This window comes from Schistocerca piceifrons, chromosome 4 (assembly GCF_021461385.2).
Source record: "Schistocerca piceifrons isolate TAMUIC-IGC-003096 chromosome 4, iqSchPice1.1, whole genome shotgun sequence".
NCBI classification, from domain to species: Eukaryota; Metazoa; Arthropoda; class Insecta; order Orthoptera; family Acrididae; genus Schistocerca; species Schistocerca piceifrons.
Window position 1 is genome coordinate 511,112,722 of NC_060141.1, and position 23,225 is coordinate 511,135,946.

Below are 23,225 nucleotides of genomic sequence, written 5' to 3' on the forward strand. Positions count from 1 at the left end.
AAGCGCCACTCTTATGTGACTGGTATGAAATTTGAATAGACATCATCTTTCAGATGTAGAAATACGTAACTCCTTCTCGGTGTTGTGATTTTTTTTTTTTTTTCGTCAGTGTATTTCCACTTTTATCAAAAACAATCAATACGTTGGCAATAACAAACTTTAAATTGCAGGGAAACTTATGAATGTGGAGGTGTATGCATCTATGTTAGAAGTAATGTTAAATCTAAGGTGGTAAAACTTAGCAAGGTGAAGTGCACAGAAAAAAATTTTGAATGTTGTATTTCCGAGCTTACAGACTGTCAAACTATTATTGCTTGCATCTATAGGTCCCCATCGGCTGACTTTACCCAGTTATTATATTATATAGATGATCTTTTAAATGAATTGAGAGGCAGGTCAAAATGCACAATAGTTCTTGGGGGTTTTAACATTAATTTTAACAAAGGTAAAAAGAACAAGGTACAATTATTAAATATGTTTAACACATACAACATGAAACCTACAGTGCAGGAATTTACCAGATATGGGGATGGATCTGAAACAACACTTGATCAGATATGTACCAACAAACAAATCTGTGAGTACAGTGTTGAAGTAAACAGATACAGGTTTTTCTGACCATATGGCTTTAAAAATGATAAGGAATAAGAACAATAAGAAATACACAGTCACAAAAAAATATGCACAAAGAAGACTTATTAATGCAAACAACATAAGGGTATTTAATAGTATGCTAAAAAGGGGACAGTGGGGCATAGAACAAACTGATGATGCAGACAAAAAGTATGACAGTTTTCTCACTGATTATAAATATTGCTATGATGTAGTATTCCTGTTAAAAAGAATTGAAGTCAGTGAGAAGACAAACACATGGGTAGCACAAGGGATTAAAAAATCAGCAACTTCCCTTAGAAACCTAAGCAAACATGTTAAAATAAAAACAACAATAAAACCATACTACAGGAAATGTAGAAGGGTCTATAGGAAAGTTTTACACAGAGTAAAAAGGCTAAGCAATGATTTATACATTGATAAGGGAAGCAATAAGTCAAAATCAATTTGGAAGGTTATAAACAATAGCATAGGAAAATGTAAAACCAAGACCCATAATTTCAAAATTAAAAGTGAGGGTAAAGTGATAGAAGATGCTCAACAGGTAGCCAATATATTTAATGAACATTATGTGAACATAGCACCGAACCTAATTAAAAGTCTGTGCAATTCAAACAACAAAAACACAAAAGTACCAACTTGTGAAAAGACAATGTTTTTGTACCCAGTAACAGAATGTGAAATTACAAATGCTATTAATAAACTAAAAAATAAAATGCCTTGTGATATTGGCCGAATTTCAGACAAGGTAATCAAACATAGTTCTACCCGTATATATACTCAACTAACTGACATTATTAATACTGACTAATGCTCAAAATGGGTTTAGAAAGAACAGATCCACAGAAACAGCAGTCTTCCAATTCATGAAAATGGTTCTAAATGCCTTGGACAAGAACGAATTAAGTTGCAGAATATTCTTAGAGTTATATAAAGCATTTGATTTAATCAGCCATGACTTATTGCTTATGAAACTAGAATGTTATGGGGTCCGGGGACTTGCCTTCAAATAGTTCAAGTCTTATCTCTCTGATAGACAACAGAAAGTAAAAATATGTCATGAAGGCAAAGAGTATCTTCCAGATTTAAAAAAAAAAAAAACTAGCTATGGAGTGCCCCAGGGTTCCGTGTTAGACCCTCTGTTGTTCTTGGTGGGCATAAACAATTTGCCAAACCAACTGACAGTTGCAGAACAGTGATGTTTGCTGATAACACTAGCATTTTTATAAAAGGATACAATGAGGATGATCTACAGCAGAGTGTGTCTAGGACAATAAATGAGACAGGAAAATAATTTAATGATAATGCTTTGATCATAAATAAGGATAACCAGTATTGATGAATTTCAGTAATATTAAAAGTGAAGCTAGAAGAAGAGTAAAAACTGAGTTAGGGAACTATTTCATTGCACAAGCTCCAAACACAAAATTCCTCAGTATATGGGTGGAGGAGAACTTGAGATGGGAAAAGCATCTAGAAGTTTTGAGTAAAAAATTGAGCAAATGCTGTTTGTTATGTGGTAAGAATGCTTCGGGAATGTTGCAACACTGAATCATTGCTGTGTGCCTATTATGCTTATATGAACAGTTTACATTAGATATGGTGTGATCTTCTGGGGAAGTACAGGTACGGCAAAACAAGCTTTCAAACTTCAAAAAAGGGCTATTAGAATAATGAAAGGGGTTCCCTGCAGAGTGTCATTCAGGGATATATTTAAAGAATTTTTTTAAAAAAATGACTCTTCCTAGCTTATACATCTATGAATGTGTATGCCTTCTGAAAACTCACCAGGAATTTTCAACATTAAATAAACGGGTTCATAACCATGAAACAAGGAACAGGGATGATTTTCACAGACACACCCACAAAGGAGCACTCTACCAAAAAAGTGTAAACTACCAGCCCAAAACACTTTTTAGTGCTTTGCCTTCTAAAATAAAGAAAATTAAAGAATTTCATATATTCAAGATAGATCTTAAACAATTTTTACTAACACATAGTTTTTATAGCATTGCAGAATATCTGCATATGGAAAAGTAATATTATTTATATGTACTGATATAAAATATTTGTATTTATTATCCAAGTTTTTGAAACAAATTAAAGATAAGAAACTATACTGTAATTGACTACATCCATACAATGTCTATTGTTAGTGGATGAATAAAAGAGATTGATTGATTGATATATGAAAAGTGTTTAGAAAGTGGTCTATGGTAAAACAAAGATTAACTTAACTAAGGTGAAGTTAACAAATGCCTCTGGGTTTGATTTTCAGAAAGGATTCTCCACAGCGAAAGAAATACAAGGTCTTACAGATTAAGTCTAAGCACGGGTAAACAAGAAAAGTTATTCTGTTGATATATTTTGTAGCCTTATCAAAGCCTTTCAACATGTTGACTACAAAATTCTGTTTGACAAACTGAAATGTTATAACATTAGTGGTATCCATCTTGCATGGATGGAGTCTTAGTTTCATATGGAAAACTGAGGATCTCCTTGACAGACTGTGACAAAAGCATGAAATTAACCTCAAAATGGGAGGGACTTAACATTTTGGATTACCCAAGGATCACAAGAGGTCCATGTTTGTTCTTAATCTATGTAAATGAACTTCTAGTTACTTTAAAGGGTAGTTAAGTAACTAGTATGTTTGTTGGTGACACAAGCATGTTATTCAATGCTCCATGCTCAACTTGAGCAGACAGATGGAAGCTGATGAAACCTACAACAAGTTCAAAGCAAACATTTTAAGATGTAATCTCGCAGAAATTCATATTAGCTAGTTTTAACAAGTCGGAAAAAAAGAAAAGGAAAGACAAAGACAACCTAGCACCAGACACAGACATTAATAGTCATATGCTACATGAAAAATTCACTACATGTAATATTTCTTGGGGTCCAGTTGGATCACACGTTACAATGGAGTGAACACATTGATAAACTAACCAAGGAGCTGAATTAAGCTTAGAAATGTGAATCATTGTGAAATGTGATTTATTAGTCTCATTATATACATTGTACAGATCATATTATCTGTTCTACAGGAGACACGTCAAGTTTAGCAAAAATATAATGTATAATTATTTACAGAAATTCTTTCTACACTATTTTTAGGATAATGCAACACTACAATATTTACTATAAATTAACAGTTTACCAATTTCCCTTGTTGTACACAGACAACACTGCAATATTAGCTACAGATTTTTATTGTTCAAAGTGTCAGACTGTCTTCCATGAATTTTTCAGTGGTATAGTAACTTTTCTCAGTTAAAATACTTTGGAGTAAAATTTTCAGCAAACCAAGGTCCACTGTTAAGATGTTTCTTCCTTTTAATTTGCAATTTATTTTTAGCCCCATTTACAGTGGTGTCTGAGCGTAAAGCTTTAAGTGATACAAAGGAAATTTGAAGTTTTCCTTGTAATGAGTACCATAGCTGTGCTTAAAATGGAACATTTGAAGATTATGTTGATTATTATATACAAAAACCAAAATTTCAAAAATGTACACTGAAGTAATTGTTAATATTTTTAATTTCTTGAACAATGGGCGACATGACTCATTTTTGTGGGTGGCACACATGTTTCTTCTGAAGAAGTGGTCTTCCAGTTTAAACTTTTATTGAGGTTTAGTCCCAACAATTTCACATAGCTCACTTCTGTCATCAGTTGATTATTATGGGCTATTTGTACAGGACATATTGCTGACAATTTAGAGACAAATTGCATTATCTGGGTCTTAGTGACATTGGACTTCAGTCCATTTTTTATGGAATGAGGATTCCAGTTTCCCCAGAACATTTTCTTTATTATCTGGAATCTTTTCTATTGTATCATTTTCTATCAGGACTGAGGTGTCAACTGTGAACAAGACTGAGTGAGCATGAATATTTAATGATAAAGCATTTATATACAGCAAGAACATGTACGGACCCAGTACTGAGCCCTGTGGAACTCCTTGGGAAATTGTTTTCCATTAAGAGTGGTAGTTAGCTGAATTTGATGTTAAAATAAATCTTTGTTTCGTTTCTGTCAGATAAGAGTTGAACCACTGTAATGCAGTATCTTTGATCCCATAGCTCTTCAGTTTGTGAAGTAATAATGAGAGGTTCACCAAGTCAAAGGCTCTCGTTAAATCACAGAATATTCCTGAGACTTTTGTACCCTGGTCTAGTGATGTGCTTATTTCTTCTGTAAATTCTCTGATGGCATTTATGGTGCTTTTTCCTCTTTGAAAACCAAACTGATTTTTACAAATAATGTCATTTACTGCAAGGAAATTTTCTAGTTGTTTTGGCACAAGTTTTTCAAATATTTTAGAAAAAACAGGAAGGAGAGAGATGGGCTGGTAGTTTCCCATATCATCTGATGATCCCTTTTTAAATTATGGGTTAATCTCTGAATATTTTAGGACATATGCGAAAGAACCATGTTCAAAGGACTGGTTTGCAATAAGTCAGTGGGTATGAAATAATATGGCGTAATGCCTTGATTACTGTGAACGGTATTCCCCCCTCCCCATCCAGCTCAATTTTTGTTTTTTAATGGTAATATTGTGTCTTCCACATCTTTCTGAGTGATTTTTCTGAATTTTTTAAAAGAAATGTTTTGTATGTCGTCTCTATGCCTGAAAATCATATTGTCCTGATGGGCTGCCATGTCTACGTCAGATTTTGCTGTATTGACAAGGAAATCATTGAAGCAGTTTGACATGTGAACTCGATTTAAAATAATATGACCCTAAAACCTAATTTGAGAAAATTCTTGACTTTTAACATCGACTCCCAACTCTGATTTCACAACAGAACAGACTGCCATTGTTTTATTTCTTTGTTTGTTTATGAATATACTATTTGCCAGTTTTTTTTCTGCCAGTATCATTTTTTTGAATATAGTCTTATAGCGCTTAACGTAACTTACAAAATTAGGGTTTCTACTTACTATGAACTCATTGTGCACCTGTCTCTTTCTGGTACTTGAAATTTTTATGCCTGGTGTAATCCAATTTCGTTTGTTCCTATCTTTTGATAAGATTTTGGGGGAAATGTTTACACCCAAAAAACAATTTAGAAATTTATCAAAATTTTTGTTACTTGAATCACAGTGGTCTAAATGCCAACTTATAACACTTAATTTATCACAAAACAACTCTAAATTTACTTTGCTAAATTCCTTCTTATATAAGATTCATATTTTAGTTTCTCTGGTTTAGGGAGCTTTATAAACAAAGGTGAGTGATCCAATATCCCTAGATCTAGGTAAAACTAGTAATTTGTAATAATATTAGCCTATGTATGCAGGTTGCTGAGTGGAAGTCTTCTCTAGTGCACGTAGTAAACTTTAGCTTGATACCATATTTTAGGATTAAAGCGCGAAATTTTTCAATGTCACTGCTTTCAATTAATGTATTACAGTTGAAGCCTCCTGCAATCACAATCTTTTTCTTGCTTCCTTTTTTAAGTTTATCTAAGAGATATTGAAATTTTTCTAAGAACAAATTAGTAGCAGAACTCTCAGGAATTCTGTAAATTGATATTATCACAGTATTTAAATCACACAGCTTTCAAAAATACATTCTTCATTTAGGTAACTAAAATCTTCTTTCAAATTTTTACAGTTTCCATTTTGGATCACCACTTTTGTTTTCTCACCCTTTTCGGAAGTTTTCAGTTTCCCTTGGTTTTAATGATTCTGCGGATGTCTACGATCATTTTGCTGAAAGTCATTGAACCTAACCTATTCAAGTGTAGCCCATGTTTTCCCAGACAATTACCACCTCCAAATTTGTTTGAGTCTACAAAAATTGCATCCGACTTGTCTCACTGTTCCCCGCTTCCACTGTTATCTTATTTATGTATGTATCACTTACTGACCTTCTGCGTAAAATTGCACTAATGACAATTTTCGAATTTGCAAACACAGTTTTTGCTGAGAGCATCAAGTTCCGTGTTTCACTGATTATTTCTTCCTCACTTCTGTTCCAGATGGAATTTGTTTCGGCATGAATGAAAACACCTTCGGATTTGTCCTTTTTTTCATTTCCACATTCAGTTTCATTTCGTTTCGAATTTAGAATATTTTGAAAGTGTCTGCTGATCTCATGCGATCGGGTTCCGGGACGAATATCGATTTCACAGCTAGGAGCTGTAACATTTTTCAGTATGGAGTCGCCAACAACAAGAAAGTCCCTTTTTTCAATCGGTTTTGCTGCGGCACTGTACGTTTGTCCTTTTTGTAGGTCACTGTTTCCCATTTATATTTGTATACAAATAGTCCGGTGCAGTCTCAAACAATGTCTTTCCTTTTCATCACATCTGGTAAGTCTCTCCTGATCCGGGGCTGTGAGTGACTTTTCCGAACAATACCCATTTTCGTAAAACTCTCCAATCCATTTCATCCACCTTTCTTCTTTCCCCTTCAACACGTCTGCTGCAAGAAGGAACCTCTGGCCCTGAAAGCTTTCTTAAGTGCAATCTCTTTTTTTATGTATGTGTGTGTGTGTTCTCATGTCGCTGCTTGGTGAATAGATTTTTTTATCTATCCAATTACATTGGAAACAATATTTTGTTTGTTTTCAGGTACTTGCCTGCAATTCTAGTACACATCAAAATCCCCATATCCAAGGTCAGTTCAAGATCATTTTTCCATACAAGTAAATTATCATTTGATCCCAAACTCCCATTTGCCGTCATACACTTTAACCTGTATCAGTGTTTGCTACAAATTGTGACATGCACTGTATACCAATCTTGTACTTGGGCACCCTTGGAGTCCATTTCAGCTTGGCACCCAAGTGGCCACTGCTAACTGTGATACAACCCACTGCACAAATCTTACAGTTATGGAACTTGTCGTGTCCTCCACGTGACGTCTTGTTTTCCTTGGGTTCCTTGGGCCTTAAACTGACCCTGTCCACGGAGAACTGCAGAAAATCGCTAGATGGCTGAAAGCAACATAGGGCAACCCATCTCCACTTAATCAATGTACTACACTTTTTTTACTCCTCTAGCAGCGTGCTACAATTCATAGCATGGGAATTTAAATGAGAACCACAACTGCAGACACATACATACAAACCAAATAATAAGTTTATTAAAACTTCATGAGCAGTCCTAGCAAGGATGTGGCACTGATGAGGAATGTTCCCAGAATGAATGGATGAGTATTCAAAGTAAAAATAGATGATCAGAAAAAGGATAAATTCAACAAATGGGAAACTGAGTAGAAATCTGTAACGAGAGATACTATGTGAAGGTTTCTACATCTACATTCACTCCTACACCTCACAAGACACTGTGTGATGTGTGAAAGAGGGTTCTTCTTCTACCATTAATCCTTGTTCCGTTCATGACTGGTGCACAGGAAACTCCTGTAGTAATTCTAATTTTTATGATATTCTCATCGTTGTCCATTTAATACTTATGTGAGAGGAAGTAATATATTTTCAGGTCCTTCTTGAAACCTACGCTCTCACAATTTCAACATTAAATCTCTCGGTGATACCTATCATCTTTCTTGTAACATCTGTCACTAGACTTTGTTGAACATCTCTATAATGCTCACATGTTTACAAAAGAATCCCATGATAAATCGTGTCATTGTTCATTGTCTCTTCTCTATGTCTTCCATTAATACAATAGGAACTCCAGTCTTATGAGCAATGCGCAACAATTGGTCAAACAAATTTTTTGAGTGCTACTTCTTCTGTAGATGAACTACACTTACTTAAATTTCTTCAGATGAGTCTCAGCCTGCCATCTGCTGTTCCTACAACTGGTTTCACACTGAAGAGTCAAAGAAACTGGTATAGGCATGCATATCCAAATACAGAGACATGTAAACAGGCAGAATAAGGAGCTGCAGTCGGCAACGCCTGTAAAAGACAACAAGTCTCAGGCGCAGTTGTTAGATCGGTTATTGCTGCTACAATGGCTGGTTATCAAGATTTAAGTGAGTTTGAACGTGGTGTTATAGTCGACGGATGAACGATGGGACACAGCATCTCTGACGTAGCAACGAAGTGGAGATTTTTCCGTACGACCATTTCACGAGTGTACCGTGAATATTCAGAATCTCGTACAACATCAACTCTCTACTACCACTGCGACCGGAAAAATATCCTCCGAGAATGGGACCAATGATGACTGAAGAGAATCACTCAACATGACAGAAGTGCAACTGTTCCGCAAATTGCTGCAGATTCCAATACGGATGGACGTGTACAGGTATGGAGACAGCCTCATCAATCCATGGACCCTGCATGTCAGCAGGAGACTGTTCAAGCTGGTGGAGGCTGTGTAATCGTGTGGGGGGGCCCCTGATACATTTAGACATGACTCTGACAGGTGGAACGTACATAAGCATCCTGTCTTATCACCTGCATCGATTCATGTCCATTGTGCATTCCGATTGACTTGGGAAATTCCAGACGGACAATGTGACACTTCACAAGCCCAGAAGTGCTACAGAGTGGCTCCAGGAACACACTTATGAGTTTAATCACTTCCGCTGCCCACCAAACTCCCCAGACATAAGCAGCATTAAGCATATTTGGGATATCTTGCAATGTGCTTCAGAAGAGATCACCACCCCTCATACTCTTACGGATTTATGGAAAGCCATGCAGGGTTCATGGTGTCAATTCCCTCCAGCACTACTTCAGACATCAGTCGACTCCCTGCCACGTCGTTTTGCGACACTACTGTGTGCTCGCGGAGACCTACATGATATTAGGCACGTGTATCAGTTTCTTTGGCTCATCAGTGTATACTGTCAGTATCCGTTAGGTCTCTCTGGACAGTTACTTCTAGGCGTTTTATGTTCACACTGCTTCTAGGCTAATGGTCAGTAACGCAATCTAACAATAGATGTTATTCAATTATTTATGGACAATACACTACATTTATAGGTATAAATCCAGGGCCATCTGACTATCCTTACACAGTCATCGACACTCTGCAGACATTCCTGCATTTCGCTACAGTCTTCTGGCGTTGCGACCTTCCTGAAGATTATAGCATCATCTGCACCTACATGACTACTCCGAAGTCCATTTTTAAGGGCCTGGCAGAGCGTTCTTCAAACCAACTTTATATATTTCTTCTATCCTAGTACTCCCAAACGTCGCATGGGGAAAACTAACAGTTAAACCTTTCTGTGTTAGCTCTGATTTCTATTATTTTATTAGTGTGTATTTGTCCCTACATACATGGTCAAGAACAAACTATTTTCGCATTCGGAGGAGAAAGTTGGTGACTGAAATTTCGTGAGAAGATCTCGTCGCAACGAAAAAGTTCTTGGTTCAACAACTGCCACCCACACTGTGGCATTCTTCCCCTATTTCACGATAGTAAAAAACGAGCTGCCCTCGTTTGAACTTTTTCGATGAACTTCGTCAATCATACCTGGAAAGAAGCCCTTAGCGTGCAGCAATACTGCAGAGGAGGTCGGACAAGCGTAGTTAAGGGAGTCTTTTTTGTATATCCGTTGCCTCTTCTAAGTTCAAAATGGTTCAAATGGCTCTGAGCACTATGGGACTTAACATCTATGGTCATCAGTCCCCTAGAACTTAGAACTACTTAAACCTAACTAACCTAAGGACAGCACACAACACCCAGCCATCACGAGGCAGAGAAAATCCCTGACCCCGCCGGGAATCGAACCCGGGAACCCGGGCGTGGGAAGCGAGAACGCTACCGCACGACCACGAGATGCGGGCCCTCTTCTAAGTGTTCTACCATTAAAATGTAGTCTGATTCGCCTTCCCCACAACATTTTCTATGTAATCGTTCCTATTTAAGTTGTTCCTAATTGAAATCATTACTTATTTAATTACACTGGACTCGCATTCGGGAGGACGACGTTTCAGTCGCGCGTCCGGCCATCCTGATTTTGGTTTTCCGTGATTTCCTTAAATCGCTCCGGGAAAATGCTGTAGTGGTTCTTCTGAAAGGGCATGGCCGACTTCTTTCCCCGTCCTTCCTTAAACCTATGAGACCGATGACGCCGGCCGCGGTGGCCGAGCAGTTCTAGGCGCTACAGTCTGGAACCGCGCGGCCGCTACGGTCGCAGGTTCGAATCCTACCTCGGGCATGGGTGTGTGTGATGTCCTTAGGTTAGTTAGGTTTAAATAGTTCTAAGTTCTAGGGGACTGATGACCTCAGAAGTTCGGTCCCATAGTGTTCGGAGCTATTTGAACAATTTTTTTAGACCGATGACCTCGCAGTTTGGCCTCTTCCCCCAAACAACCCAACCCAACTTATTTAGTTGAACCGACAGGCCTTAGATTTGTGTGGTGTATAGTATAACCGAAATTTAATTGGTTCCTTTTAGTGCTCATGTGGATGAGCTAATACTTTTCATTATTCAAGGTCAATTGCCGCTTTTTGCACCATACGGTATCTTGTTTAAATCATTTTGCAAATGATTTTGATCTTCTGATGACTTCACTAGTCAGTAAACAACAGCATCATCTGCAAACTACGTAAGGGGGTTGCTTATATTGGTTTCTAAATCGTTCATACAGATTGTTGCAAATGATCTTGGGGAACACCAGATATCACTTCCGTTTTTCTTGATTAATTTTCGCCAATTATTACGAACTGTTGTTACCTTTCTGACAGGAAATCAAAGAGTCTAGTCGCACAACTGCGACGATACCCCGTTGCCATGTGGTTTACCTATAAGCCGATTGTGAGGTGTCAAAAGCCCTCTGGGCAAGGCCGATATTTTCTGAACCCGTGCTGACTGTGTATCAATAGATCGTGTTCTTCAAGGTAATTCATAGCCTTCGAACGTAGTATTCGTTCCAGAATCCTACTGCAAATCGATGTCAGTGACATGGGTATGTAATTCAGCGATTTACTCTTACTTCATTTCTTGGGTATTGTTGGGGCCCCGCGCAATTTTTCCGATGTTTCGTAGACCGATCGGTTGTATACGACTGCTAAGCCCGAGGGTACCAGAAGGCTTGCCTTTAGTAAGTGTTTTAAGCTGCTTCACTACACCGAGGGACATCGACTTCTACGTTACTCATGTTGGCTGCTATTCTCGATTGGAATTCTGGAATATTTACTTCGTCTTTTTGGTGAATGAATTTCGGGAAACCGTATTTAGTAACTCATGTCATCGGTTACATAACTATAGTTACCGTACTGTGAAGGTAGTGATGATGTCTTACCTCTGATGTGTCATCAGGCATAGTAAATATAGCACAAAAATAAGCCTGTTTGTGCAGAGTTTATTGTAATACAAAACAGCTTACAACTAATGGCACACAACGACACACACACTGAATAAAAATCAAAAGCCAAAGCATCTAAAGAATGGGAGGTAACACAACTCTAAAACAGTATTGCTTCTTCAAATTAACATTAACATTGTAGCATTAACACTCTCCATCAACGTTAATTATCAGTGTTACAGTAACAAATTACAAGCTCTAAGTAAGTCCTAACAAGCCTCTCAGTTTTTCAAATTTTATTTTACCTAGTACCTTTGTTAGAACAACAATTTGTTGATCATTTGTGCTGATGTGCTTTAACATAACTTTCTTAGTAGACACTTTCTCACAAGCAAAAATTTTACATTTGTATGCTTTGGTTCATAATGGAACTGTAGGTTCTTGCAAACGCTTATTACTGGCATATTATCTTCATAAAATACAACATGGCTTTGACTGCCAGAAAGACTATGATACAAATTACTGAGCCAACATGCCTCACTAGATGCCTTGCTTAAGGCTACAAATTCAGATTCTGTTGACGACAAAGACACTGTGGGTTGCTTCTTATATTAGATTAGATTTACTTTCATTCCAATTGATCCGTAAACAGGAGGTCATTCAGAATGTAGAACATGCCAGAAAAACAATAATACATGACAAATATTTAAAACTCAAACAAATAAGCTAACATACCATTCCACAGGTCCCAAGTGGAATGATGGTCATTTTTTTTAATGAACACTATATGAAAGACTCATTTTACAAAAACTTTTCTTCATACCAGTCTTGATATTTTTTCAGACAATGCAAGGTTCAAATGATCCAACAGTGAAGCGTAATAGGGTCTGTTCATGATTCTGCCATTTTCCAAGCAATCTAAGAGGAATATTCCTTCGGAACCTCAAAAAACAGTTGCCATCACCTCAGCAGGTGACAAAATCCTGTTTGCATTCTTCGGTGCACTCTCACCACCCTTTTTCCATTGTTTTGGCTGCCGTTTTGACTCTGGTGTGTGCCAGCCGGAGTGGCCGTGCGGTTCTAGGCGCTACAGTCTGGAACCGAGCGACCGCTACGGTCGCAGGTTCGAATCCTGCCTCGGGCATGGATGTGTGTGATGTCCTTAGGTTAGTTAGGTTTAATTAGTTCTAGGCGACCGATGACCTTAGAAGTTAAGTCGCATAGTGCTCAGAGCCATTTGACTTTGGTGTGTAATGACGGATCCAGGTTTAATCAAAAGTCGCAAATCGAAGCAAAAAGTCTTGCGGATTCCGATTCGACGTCACCGACATTGTGTTGAAATACTGTGCCAGATGCCTGTGGCCGATTGTGAGCAATCGCGCCACCCACCTCGCACAAAACTTCTTCGTCAGTTCTCCATGCCGAATATTATGCGCTCTCTCATTTGAGGTGCCTACAGACTCAGAAATCTCACGAATTTTTATTCGGCTGTCTTCATCATAGATTTTGAGAATGGTTTCCTTTGTAGTGACCTCAACTGGACAGTCAGAATGCGCTTCGTCTTCAGTGCTTGTCCAATCATGTTTAAATTCTTAAATCCAAAGTAAATGGTCTTCAGTGATGGTGCAGAGTCTGCGTGACTTTCATCCAATTCTATTTTGATTTGTGCGGCTGACCAATCCTTCAAATGAAAATTTTTAATAACATGACGACACTCAGTTTGCTTAATTTTCAATCGCAGTCGACACACTGACCTATTCAGACAAGACAGACAAAGGAAGAAGACAGTGTCAGACAGTCAGAGGGAGACAGAGAGAGGGAGGGGAGAGGGAGGGGAGAGAGAGGGAGAGAGAGAGAGAGAGAGAGATAGAGAGAGAGAGAGAGAGAGAGAGAGAGATCAACGACAGAATGAGCGCTTTCTCGAGTAGATAAGAAGTGAAGCCATAGTGCAACTAGCCTTACGCAGAGCAGCCGTGTGTGGCGTCCTACATGGACAGATGGTTGTATGTGCGGGCTGGGTTCTGCCAAACTGAGTGGAGTACGTAGTGTCGCAGCGGTCTGCAACTGGCACATGTTAGCTTGGCTCACTTGCACGTGTGGATCGCACTTTCACCAGAGCAGTTGCTGTTTACTTCCCATTTAAGACACTGTACCGGAGACAGGTTGCGGAACAAGTTATTGATCCCAGTGTGTGCAATGTGCTCAACCTTAGATGGGTCGTTTAGTGTGGCTAATGAATATGAGAATGGTATTCTGGTCTCCCCCTCCCAGATGATGCCCTCTCTCCCTCCATTTATCCCTTCTATTAACTCTGGCCCTCATCTCCCCTTCCTTTCCTCTGTCTTTCCCCCAGGCTCCCTCTTCCCCCCCTTCCATCCCGCTTTTTCTCCGCCTACCCTCTCTCTGCATTCCTTCTCTCCCCCTCCCCAAGAGTCCTTTTGCATTCCCCTCCTCTGCCTTTCCCCGCTCCCTCTCGCATCAGCGCAGCCCCTCCCTCCTTCTTACGAGTCCTCGTCCTCCGTCAGCTCCTTCTCCACCTCCCCGCCCCCCCCCCCCCACTTCGTTTTTTCCTTTCCTTCCCCCCTTTTCTTTCCCACCATCTGTCCAGGTTTCCCCCCGTCTGCATTTGGCTGTGGTGTGTCATATTTTTGCCAACTTTTTCGTGCAGTGTTCAAGTGAGTGTTCAGTGTTGTGAGTCTTTCCAAAGTGTTGCGAACAGAAATCATGCTGTCGCTGGGTATGATTTTTATATCTCTTGTGAACAGAAACCAGACTGTCGCAGTGTTTTTAATTGTATGTCTATTATTTTACCTGTCTGCTTCTTGTGTATTTCATTAGCATCACCAACCCTTTGTTTTATGTTTTAAGTTCCACGATTTTCCGCCATTTTACCATTTAACTCACCGATTTTATCACCTGCTTTTATTATTTATTATCTTCATTTTTTTAAAACAAATTCTGTAGGCTGAAGAGCGGCATACTAAGCTGCTGCCAGCCCGTACTCTTTGGGGGAATCGAAACTCAATAAAGGAAAAAAAAAAAAAAAAAAGCATTTCGGTAGTAGCGACGAAGGACGCAGTGAAAGTTTAACATCCGGTAAGCACTAATCCTGTCCTAAAAATTTGTACTAAAGCAAACTTGTCTGAAGTTCGCTGAACTGGTTACCAGACATCAATCGTGTTCCAGTGCCCGCGTAGTACGACAGAAAGACCACCTTGAATTTTAAAAAGGTGTAGTGCACCAAGCAAGTGAGGTGCTGTTTATTCATATTTAAATTTGTCACTTGAGTTTGCCGAGCTTTTTGTCTTTTTAAGTAAGTTTTTTCATAACGTGAACTCCTTTTTTTAAATTGTACCTAGTAACTGAGGTGCTGTGTTTTGTTTTAATATTTAAATTGGTCAGTTGGTTTGGCAATTAACTTCTCTTACTCCTTCTCTAGTTAAGAAGCAGTTTTGGTGTAAATTAAAAGCCTAGTTCTGATGTTATTAAGGGCCAACACATTTTGTTCACGTTGCTTGATTGTTATAAGTGCTTAATAGTTGTTGTGTTTCAGGAGTTGTTATTATTACGTGTGGAAATTGTGTTGATGTATGGCCAAAGTAACAGCCATAGAGGTGGCATTGACGAGAGGCAACCGCCGATTGTCCAGTCTGAAGTTAATCCCTTATTGTAAAAGGGACTGGCCTTCTTGCCATTGCATTTCTTATCTTTCAAGTGATTTGATTTGTTGACAATTGAGAATATTTGTTTTCTCAAAATTTATCTTAGAGTTTGCCTAAAGAAATTTTAAAATTTATGGTAGTTTTGAAGGTTTTAAAGTTGACATTTTAATCTACTATAAAGTTATTTACATTTTTTGATATTTGGTTTTAATGCTAGGTCTTCTGTAAATATAAATTTAAACAGTCATGGTTTTTCAGGTAAAAGAAACCTTTGCATAGAGTCTAATAGGTGTCAGTAATTGTGATGTGAAATTACCAGCCTTTGGGTATTTAGTAAAATAAATAAGTTTTTTTTAAATAGTGCTTAACATTTCTGTTCTCAGGATCACTCCTACTCCATAAGCTAGGAACTACTCGTTTGGTTCAAAATTAGTTAGCATTTAGAATGAGATTTTCACTCTGCAGCGGAGTGTGCGCTGATATGGAACTTCCAGGCAGATTAAAACTGTGTGCTGGACCGAGACTCGAACTCGGGACCTTTTCCTTTCGCGGGCAAGTGCTCTACCATCTGAGCTACCCAAGCACGACTAACGACCCGTCCTCACAGCTTCAATTCTGCCAGTACCCCGTCTCCTACCTTCCAAACTTCACAGAAGCTCTTCTGCGAACCTTGCACAACTAGCACTCGTGGAAGAAAGGATAGAGGACTTGCCCGCTTGCCCGCGAAAGGCAAAGGTACCGAGTTCGAGTCTCGGTCCGGCACACAGTTTTAATCTGCCTAGTTAACATTTGTCAGATTAAAACTGTATGGAATAAATTAAATTGTAATATTTTCCAGCGTATGGGCCCAACAATACCTGTTTCGCCCATACCAAAATACTCAAAAAGTATCCCTGAGAAATATCAGAAAAAAAAGTCTGTGGAGTTCGGGTTGACCCTGCAAGTTTGTAAAGCATAGCAGTTTTTTTCGCCTGGGAAAGCAGCAGGAAATGAAAAATAGCTATAGATCAATTGTGTGGTTTTATCTACTAGCCCATGTTTATTCTGTAAGATTGGCGACATTTGCTGCGTTTGGTCCTAGTCCAGCTGAAACTTCGTTGTAGGTGACCGAAGAACGTACCTGGTGCTATCCGACCTGACTCGGAAGCGGGCCCACGGTGCAGCACGTCCTTGACGAAGATGCCGTCTCTCATGTTGCCGCACACCGTGAAGCCCAGGCCGGTGAAGTCGTGACTCCGTAGCGAAACTATGCGGATATGAGGCTCCTGTAAACACAACAGTGATCTCCTAAGACTTTAGCCACAATTTGAAACGTATGTACGTACACGTACGTTCTGTAGCACAAATTTCTCGTTAAAAAAAAGAAAAAAGTATTTTCCTTGAAAATTCCGGCTTATAAGTAACTGGAAATGCTGTGTCGCCAAATTTAGATGTGAGCCGTGGGAAAAATTGCTGTTTTGAAGAGCGCGCCGTAGCGCGTTGTGTGAAGCAGTCGCCCTCCGTTTCTGGCGGTGGCGCCGCTGTGGCAATCGCAGCTTTGGTGTCTCCCTCTGATGGGAAAGGGGAAAGGTTGCCTGTTCACGTGGATTTAAGGGGCGCTATGAGCTCGCTAGGCGGGGAGTCTGGTCAGTTGGTCAGCCGGGTCAGTGTGGGGCAGTCAGTGTGTGTCTGTCTGTCTGTCTGTCTGTCGTCCGGAGTGCTAGTATGTGTTAGGTCACCAGTCTGCTCGAGTCTGTTCAAGCAATGGTCATTGGCGGTTGGATCGATCGGTTGGTTGGTCGGTCGGTCGCGCACTGGGACACAAGATGACTTGTCCGTCTTGAGCGTTGGCGCATGTGAGGTCGCCACGTCAGTCCAGTGGGCCGCGCCGTATAGCGAGGGATAGTGGCTTCGCGGCCGACACGAGAGCAACAAGAGTCAACCCACGACATCGGTCTGGCCGGCGCGAGCTGCGACGCCGTGAGACGGGAGATCGGCGCGCCTTCCTGCGTCCGTTGAAGCGGCTGGTAGCGGACGGTTCGGCAGAGCGTTTTGGGCGTGCTGCGCTAGGTCTTCGCCAGACATCGCAGTTTATTAAAAGTTAAGTGATTCGTGATATGTTGTTTCATTTACTTGTTAAATTCTACTTGTGTTCTTGGTCGGTCTCTTGTCCCCAGCTTGCTCTTCTGTCTCTCGTCCGCATTTGTTAGGCAGTTAGTGTGTGTCTGTCGGTCTGCCGTCCGTTAATAGCTGCCTTTGTCATGTTTGTCGGATTCGGTGCTAACGAATTTATTCCTTGAAGTGTAACGGCCAAATTCCTGAAATATGTTTTTATCTTGCCTATCATCTGGAGAGGCGGCATATGTGTAATGTAGAGCATGTTTGTATATTTTATGTAAGACTGCATTTCATGGGTTTTTATTTAAATGGTCATTTTAGTATATAAAGCTGCCACCATTCCACCATGAGAGTGTTTTTTTTTTAATCAAGTTGCACCTTCGGTGGCAAGTTAATTTTTCTAATGTTAGTGTTTTGTACCATTTCCATCCCACCTACTGGGTGCATAGTTTATGTGCTTGCGTGAGTTATTAAAACTTTTAGTTTAAAGTAATCTGGTATGTTGCAGATTTGCACCAGTGCAGTCTTTCAGAGGTTGTTGTGAGCGGTCGTGATTACGGCCATATCAAAAGGCAGCGGCAAGGTTCTCAGCCCGAAAGCTCATACTGACAATATTTGTTCTTTCTGCCTTTGAATAAAATTGTAACTTGGTATTTTGAGGGTGCTTTCTGATTATAATTTTAAATCTGTTTAAAAAAAGGCTTTTAGAAATAAAATTTCCATTTGTTGAAAGAAATTTAATTTTTTTTCATCAGTTACCCACTGGCAGCTACTTCCGCGCTCACACAGTGTGATTAAATGTGTTAATGTTCTTGATGAATCGTTAGTAAACAAAGTAAATTCTTAAGAAAAGGTTTGAAAGTAAATTCACGGTTCAAGATGTAATCACAATACATTCTAACCAGTGTTGCATAAGATGTGATCACACCATTGGAAATAATGCAAACCGGGGTAAATCAACAAAAGATACATAATATTATGAATTCTTTGATGTTTACGTTGGTAAGAACCTGAAGAGATGTTAGAGATAATCTTAAACTTTTAAGCTCATCAAATTTTAAGTTGCGGATAATATAAAATTTACTATATGAAAATATCAGAGAGTTCACTTACTTTTGCTATTTCCATTAGAGAATTTTTTATGGCATCGTAACACGGCATCGTATCATTGTGATTGAGGAAATAGTTTTCTGTTGTACAGAAGCATGTAGTAAGGATAATATATCGTGTACACTCCTGTAGAGAGCTCTTTAAGCAGTTGGGATATCGATGTCTCCCTTATGAACGTTATTGCCATCAATTAAATGCAGTAACATTCACAAATACTGTCACGTCGTTACCACAGTCAAGTCCAAATTCAAAAGCAGGGTCGTTTATGAAATACGAGAACGTGCTGAAAAGTAATGTTTACGAATTTTTATGTGGAAACTCTGAAACCTTTTTAAATAAAACAAATGGTGTTAATATTATCCATTTTTATTCTTCATTTCTACATACATTGAAGAGCCAAAGAAACTGGTACACCTGCTTAATATCGTGTAGGGGCCCTGCGAGCACGCAGAAGTGCCGCAACAAGACGTGACATGGACTCGACTAGCGTCTTTAGTAGTGCTGGAGGGAACTGACACCACGACTCCATAAATCCGTAAGAGTACGAGGGTTTGGAAACCTCTCCTGAACAGCATGATGCCAGGCATTCCAGATATGCTTACTAATGTTCACGTCTGGGGAGTTTGGTGGCTAGCGGAAGTGTTTAAACTGAGAAAAGTGTTCCTGGAGCCACTCTGCTGAAATTCTGGACGTGTGGGGTGTCACATTGTCCTACTGGAATTGCCCAAGTCCGTCGGAATCCAAAATGGACATGAATGGCTGCAGGTAATGCTTACGTATGTCACCTGTCAGAGTCGTATCTAGACGTATCAGGGGTCCCATATCACTCCAACTGTAAACGCCCGACACCATTACGGAGCCTCCACCAGCTTGAACAGTCCCCTGCTGATATGCAGGGTCATGGATTCATGAGGTTGTCTCCGTATCTCTACACGTCCATCTGCTCGATACAATTTTAAACGAGACTCCCCGGCCAGGCAACATGTTCCAGGCATCAACAGGCCAATGTCAGTGTTGACGGGGTCAGGCGAGGCGTAAAGCATTGGGTTATGAAGTCACGAGAAATTTGTTAACATCGAGTATAGATTTAAGTGTCAGGAAGTCATTTTTGAAAGTATTTGCATGGAGTGTAGCCATGTATGGAAGTGAAACATGGACGATAAATAGTTTGGACAAGAAGAGAATAGAAGCTTTTGAAATGTGGTGCTACAGAAGAATGCTGAAGATCAGATGGGTAGATCACATAACTAATGAGGAAGTATTGAATAGGATTGGGGAGAAGAGAAGCTTGTGGCACAACTTGACTAGAAGAAGGGATCGGTTGGTAGGACATGTTCTGGGGCATCAAGGGATCACCAATTTAGTATTGGAGGGCAGCGTGGAGGGTAAAAATCGTAGAGGTAGACCAAGAGATGAATACACTAAGCAAATCCAGAAGGATGTAGGTTGCAGTAGGTACTGGGAGATGAAGAAGCTTGCACAGGATAAAGTAGCATGGAGAGCTGCATCAAACCAGTCTCAGGACTGAAGACCACAACAACAACAACAACATGCAGTCATCAAAGATAGACAAGTGGCCCGTCGGCTCCGAAAGCCCATATCGATGACGTTTCGTTGAATGTTTCGCACGCTGATGCTTGTTGATGCCCCAGCATTGAAATCTGCAGCAATTTTAGGAAGGTTTGCTCTTCTGTCACGTTGAACAGTTCTCTTCAGTCGTCGTTGGTCTCGTTCTTGCAGGATCTTTTTCCGGCCGCAGAGATGTCGGAGATTTGATGTTTTACCGGTTTCATGATATTCATGGTACACTCGTGAAATGGCCGTACGGGAAAATCTCCACTTAATTGCTACCTCGGAGATACTGTGCCCCATTGTTCGTGTTCTGACTGTAACACCACGTTCAAACTTACTTAAATCCTAATAACCTGCCATTGTAGGAGCAACAAACGATCAAGCAACTACGCCAGACACTTCTTGTCTTATATGGGCGTAGTCGACCGCAGCGCCGTATTCTGCCTATTTACATATCTCTGTATTTGAGCAGGCATGCTTATACCAGTTTCTTTGGCGCTTCAGTGTGATTGCATTCCCCTACCGCCAGTGGGCTCCGAGGTGTAGCGTGTAACATGGAGGTGGTTAACTTAACTACGTCGGTGCGTGAGAAACAGCGTGCTGCAATCGAGTTTCACATTCGCATTCGAAGAGATTGTCCACACACCGAGAAACCTCTCCTTCAGCTTGGCAATGTCAGACCACACATGAGTGCTGCGACATCTGCAACCATCTGATGACTTGGGCGCACTGTCATCTATCAACCTCCATACAGTCTCGATTTTCGTCTGTTTCCAAAACGTAAGGAGCGCCTTCGAGCACTTGACTTTGACAGTGTTGAAGCGGTGTGAGCAGAGGTGAGGTGGTGGCTCCGTCAACGAAGTCAAACATTCTGCAGTGACAGTATGAAAAAAAACTTGGTCTCTCGTTGCGAGAGATGTGTTCATCGCCAGCGTGACTAATGTGATATTATTATTATTATTATTATTTTATAATAATAATACTATGAATGGAAAGAAAAATTAATTTAAAGCAAATTACAATTGCATTATTAGAAATGTTCTGCTGTACGATTTTTGGCTGATCGTACTTTTACATTTCAATTGTAGACCAGGCAGCAGGCTTCAAGGACTACAGTGCGTGTCAAAAATAACAAAATCCTCCTTACTTGGTTCCACTTCACTTCAGTAAAAAATACTTAATACTGATGTACAAGGAAAAATGAATGATGGTTTTTTTTTCTTCATTTGTCTGCACCTTACCACCCATTCATAATTAATGTCTTTTCCAATGCTTATGGTCGATCGGCGTTTCATTTTTTTGTTTTTAATAAAGTTTAACTTTAGGATATCCTGGGAGCTTTCACCGTGTACCTACAGACTACAATAAAAAATAAATATGTAGACATGAAGAATAAAAATCTCAAATGTTGATAAGGTTTGTTTTATTTAAGAAGCTTTATGAGTTTTCACGTAAAAAGTTCGGAGGCATTACTTTTCAGCACGTCCTCGTACAATACTTATCACTGAAGGCACGTTTATTACTGACACTGACGTACAGGTACAATGGTACAATAGAACTGAACTCATGGACGAAGAGTGCTGTTATTTGTACAAACATGGAACATTCCAGAATATGCGAACGGTTCAAACATAAGAAATGTTGAGAGCCTTCTAGAAATGATAAATACTAAATAACCAATATTTACTGGTGATGGTGTTTGAACTAGTGACCTGCAACATGAAAACGAACGACGCCAACCGCTACTCCACAAGGTATGCTGCACAGCTCGATGCAGTAAACTTGAAAGAGAAACGATGTACACTATCCAGGACAGAGAAAATGAACGTGGTAAAGCATAAATCACTGTACACATGTAAAAACAAACCATACCATGTTGTAAATGGTCAGCATATTGCCATAGTTCTCAACTAAGGCAGTGTGCTACAACTGTAAATCGGACTCGTTCCACGTAATAGCAAGAGCCGCGATTACGACCCACAGAATATGCGGATGACTGACTAATAAAAATATTTCATTTATTTATGAAGCTCTTGCTCAGTATGATTCTTACCACAGCGTTTACGTCGTATTACTTTTTCTTTTGGCGGTTAAGGTGGAGACGGTGGAAGAAGGAAGTACAGTGATGGTGGGTGGGTGGGTCAAAAACGAATTTAACTGTTTCACTTTCATTCTATGCCTTTGTCAATACAACAGAGTATAAGCAGTAATTCAGATTGTTAATGTAAAATTCATTGGCTGCTGATTTGATCAGTGACCCAGAAGCCGAATGCATTTTCAAGCCTATCCCTGGCTCAAGTGTGAACAAAAAAAAAAAAAAAGTATCAAAGTAACTTTATAAGTCGAAAAGCGTCCTTTAAAATTCTGTTCCTTGCTATACGCTCGAAATATTATTAAATAATGTGACAGCATTCAAGTTTCATGAGTTATTAACGACGATTGTGACAACCACTGCTTGAAAACTTGAAAAAGTCTTTATAAAGAGAAGTTCTGGGCAACAGCAACCAAAAAATAAAGCTGTAGTTACACTGTAAGAGGAAGTTGAGACATTATTGTTATACAACCACCTATATCTACATAGTGTACATTCTATTACACGGTGTGTTAGTTTCCGTAATATCTGTTTTTCCTGGGATGTTTGCACCTGCAGATTTTTCAACGTTTCTGTGACACTCTCTCACAAATCAAACATACTATTGTAAGTAACTCCGCAGGAAAAACAGAAAAGCACCGCGATTCTGGCCACAGACGGGAACCAATCTGACTCTTCCGACCGCCGTGTCATCCTCAGCGAACGGTGTCATCGAGATGCGGCATGGTGGACCGTAGGGTCAGCACACCGTTGTCCTGGCCGTTTTCCGGTTAGCAGACCTTGTAACCACTTCTCGATCAAGTAGCTCCTCAGTTCGCATCATGAGGCTGAGTGCATCCGTACCAGTCCTCTGCATCAGTTGTCTCCCACCAAGGAAACGTCCCTATCAGTGTCG

The 23,225-nt window shown here is 39.8% G+C and overlaps 1 protein-coding gene across 1 annotated transcript in view; it reads right to left on the minus strand.

The window, feature by feature from the left end:
* The window catches only part of LOC124794665, a 465,391-nt gene that overhangs the window by 29,244 nt on the left and 412,922 nt on the right, over positions 1-23,225 (minus strand). The window contains exon 5 of the mRNA XM_047258197.1: positions 16,580-16,724. Coding sequence (XP_047114153.1) covers positions 16,580-16,724 — 145 coding nt within the window. The remainder of the gene's footprint in view (positions 1-16,579; positions 16,725-23,225) is intronic.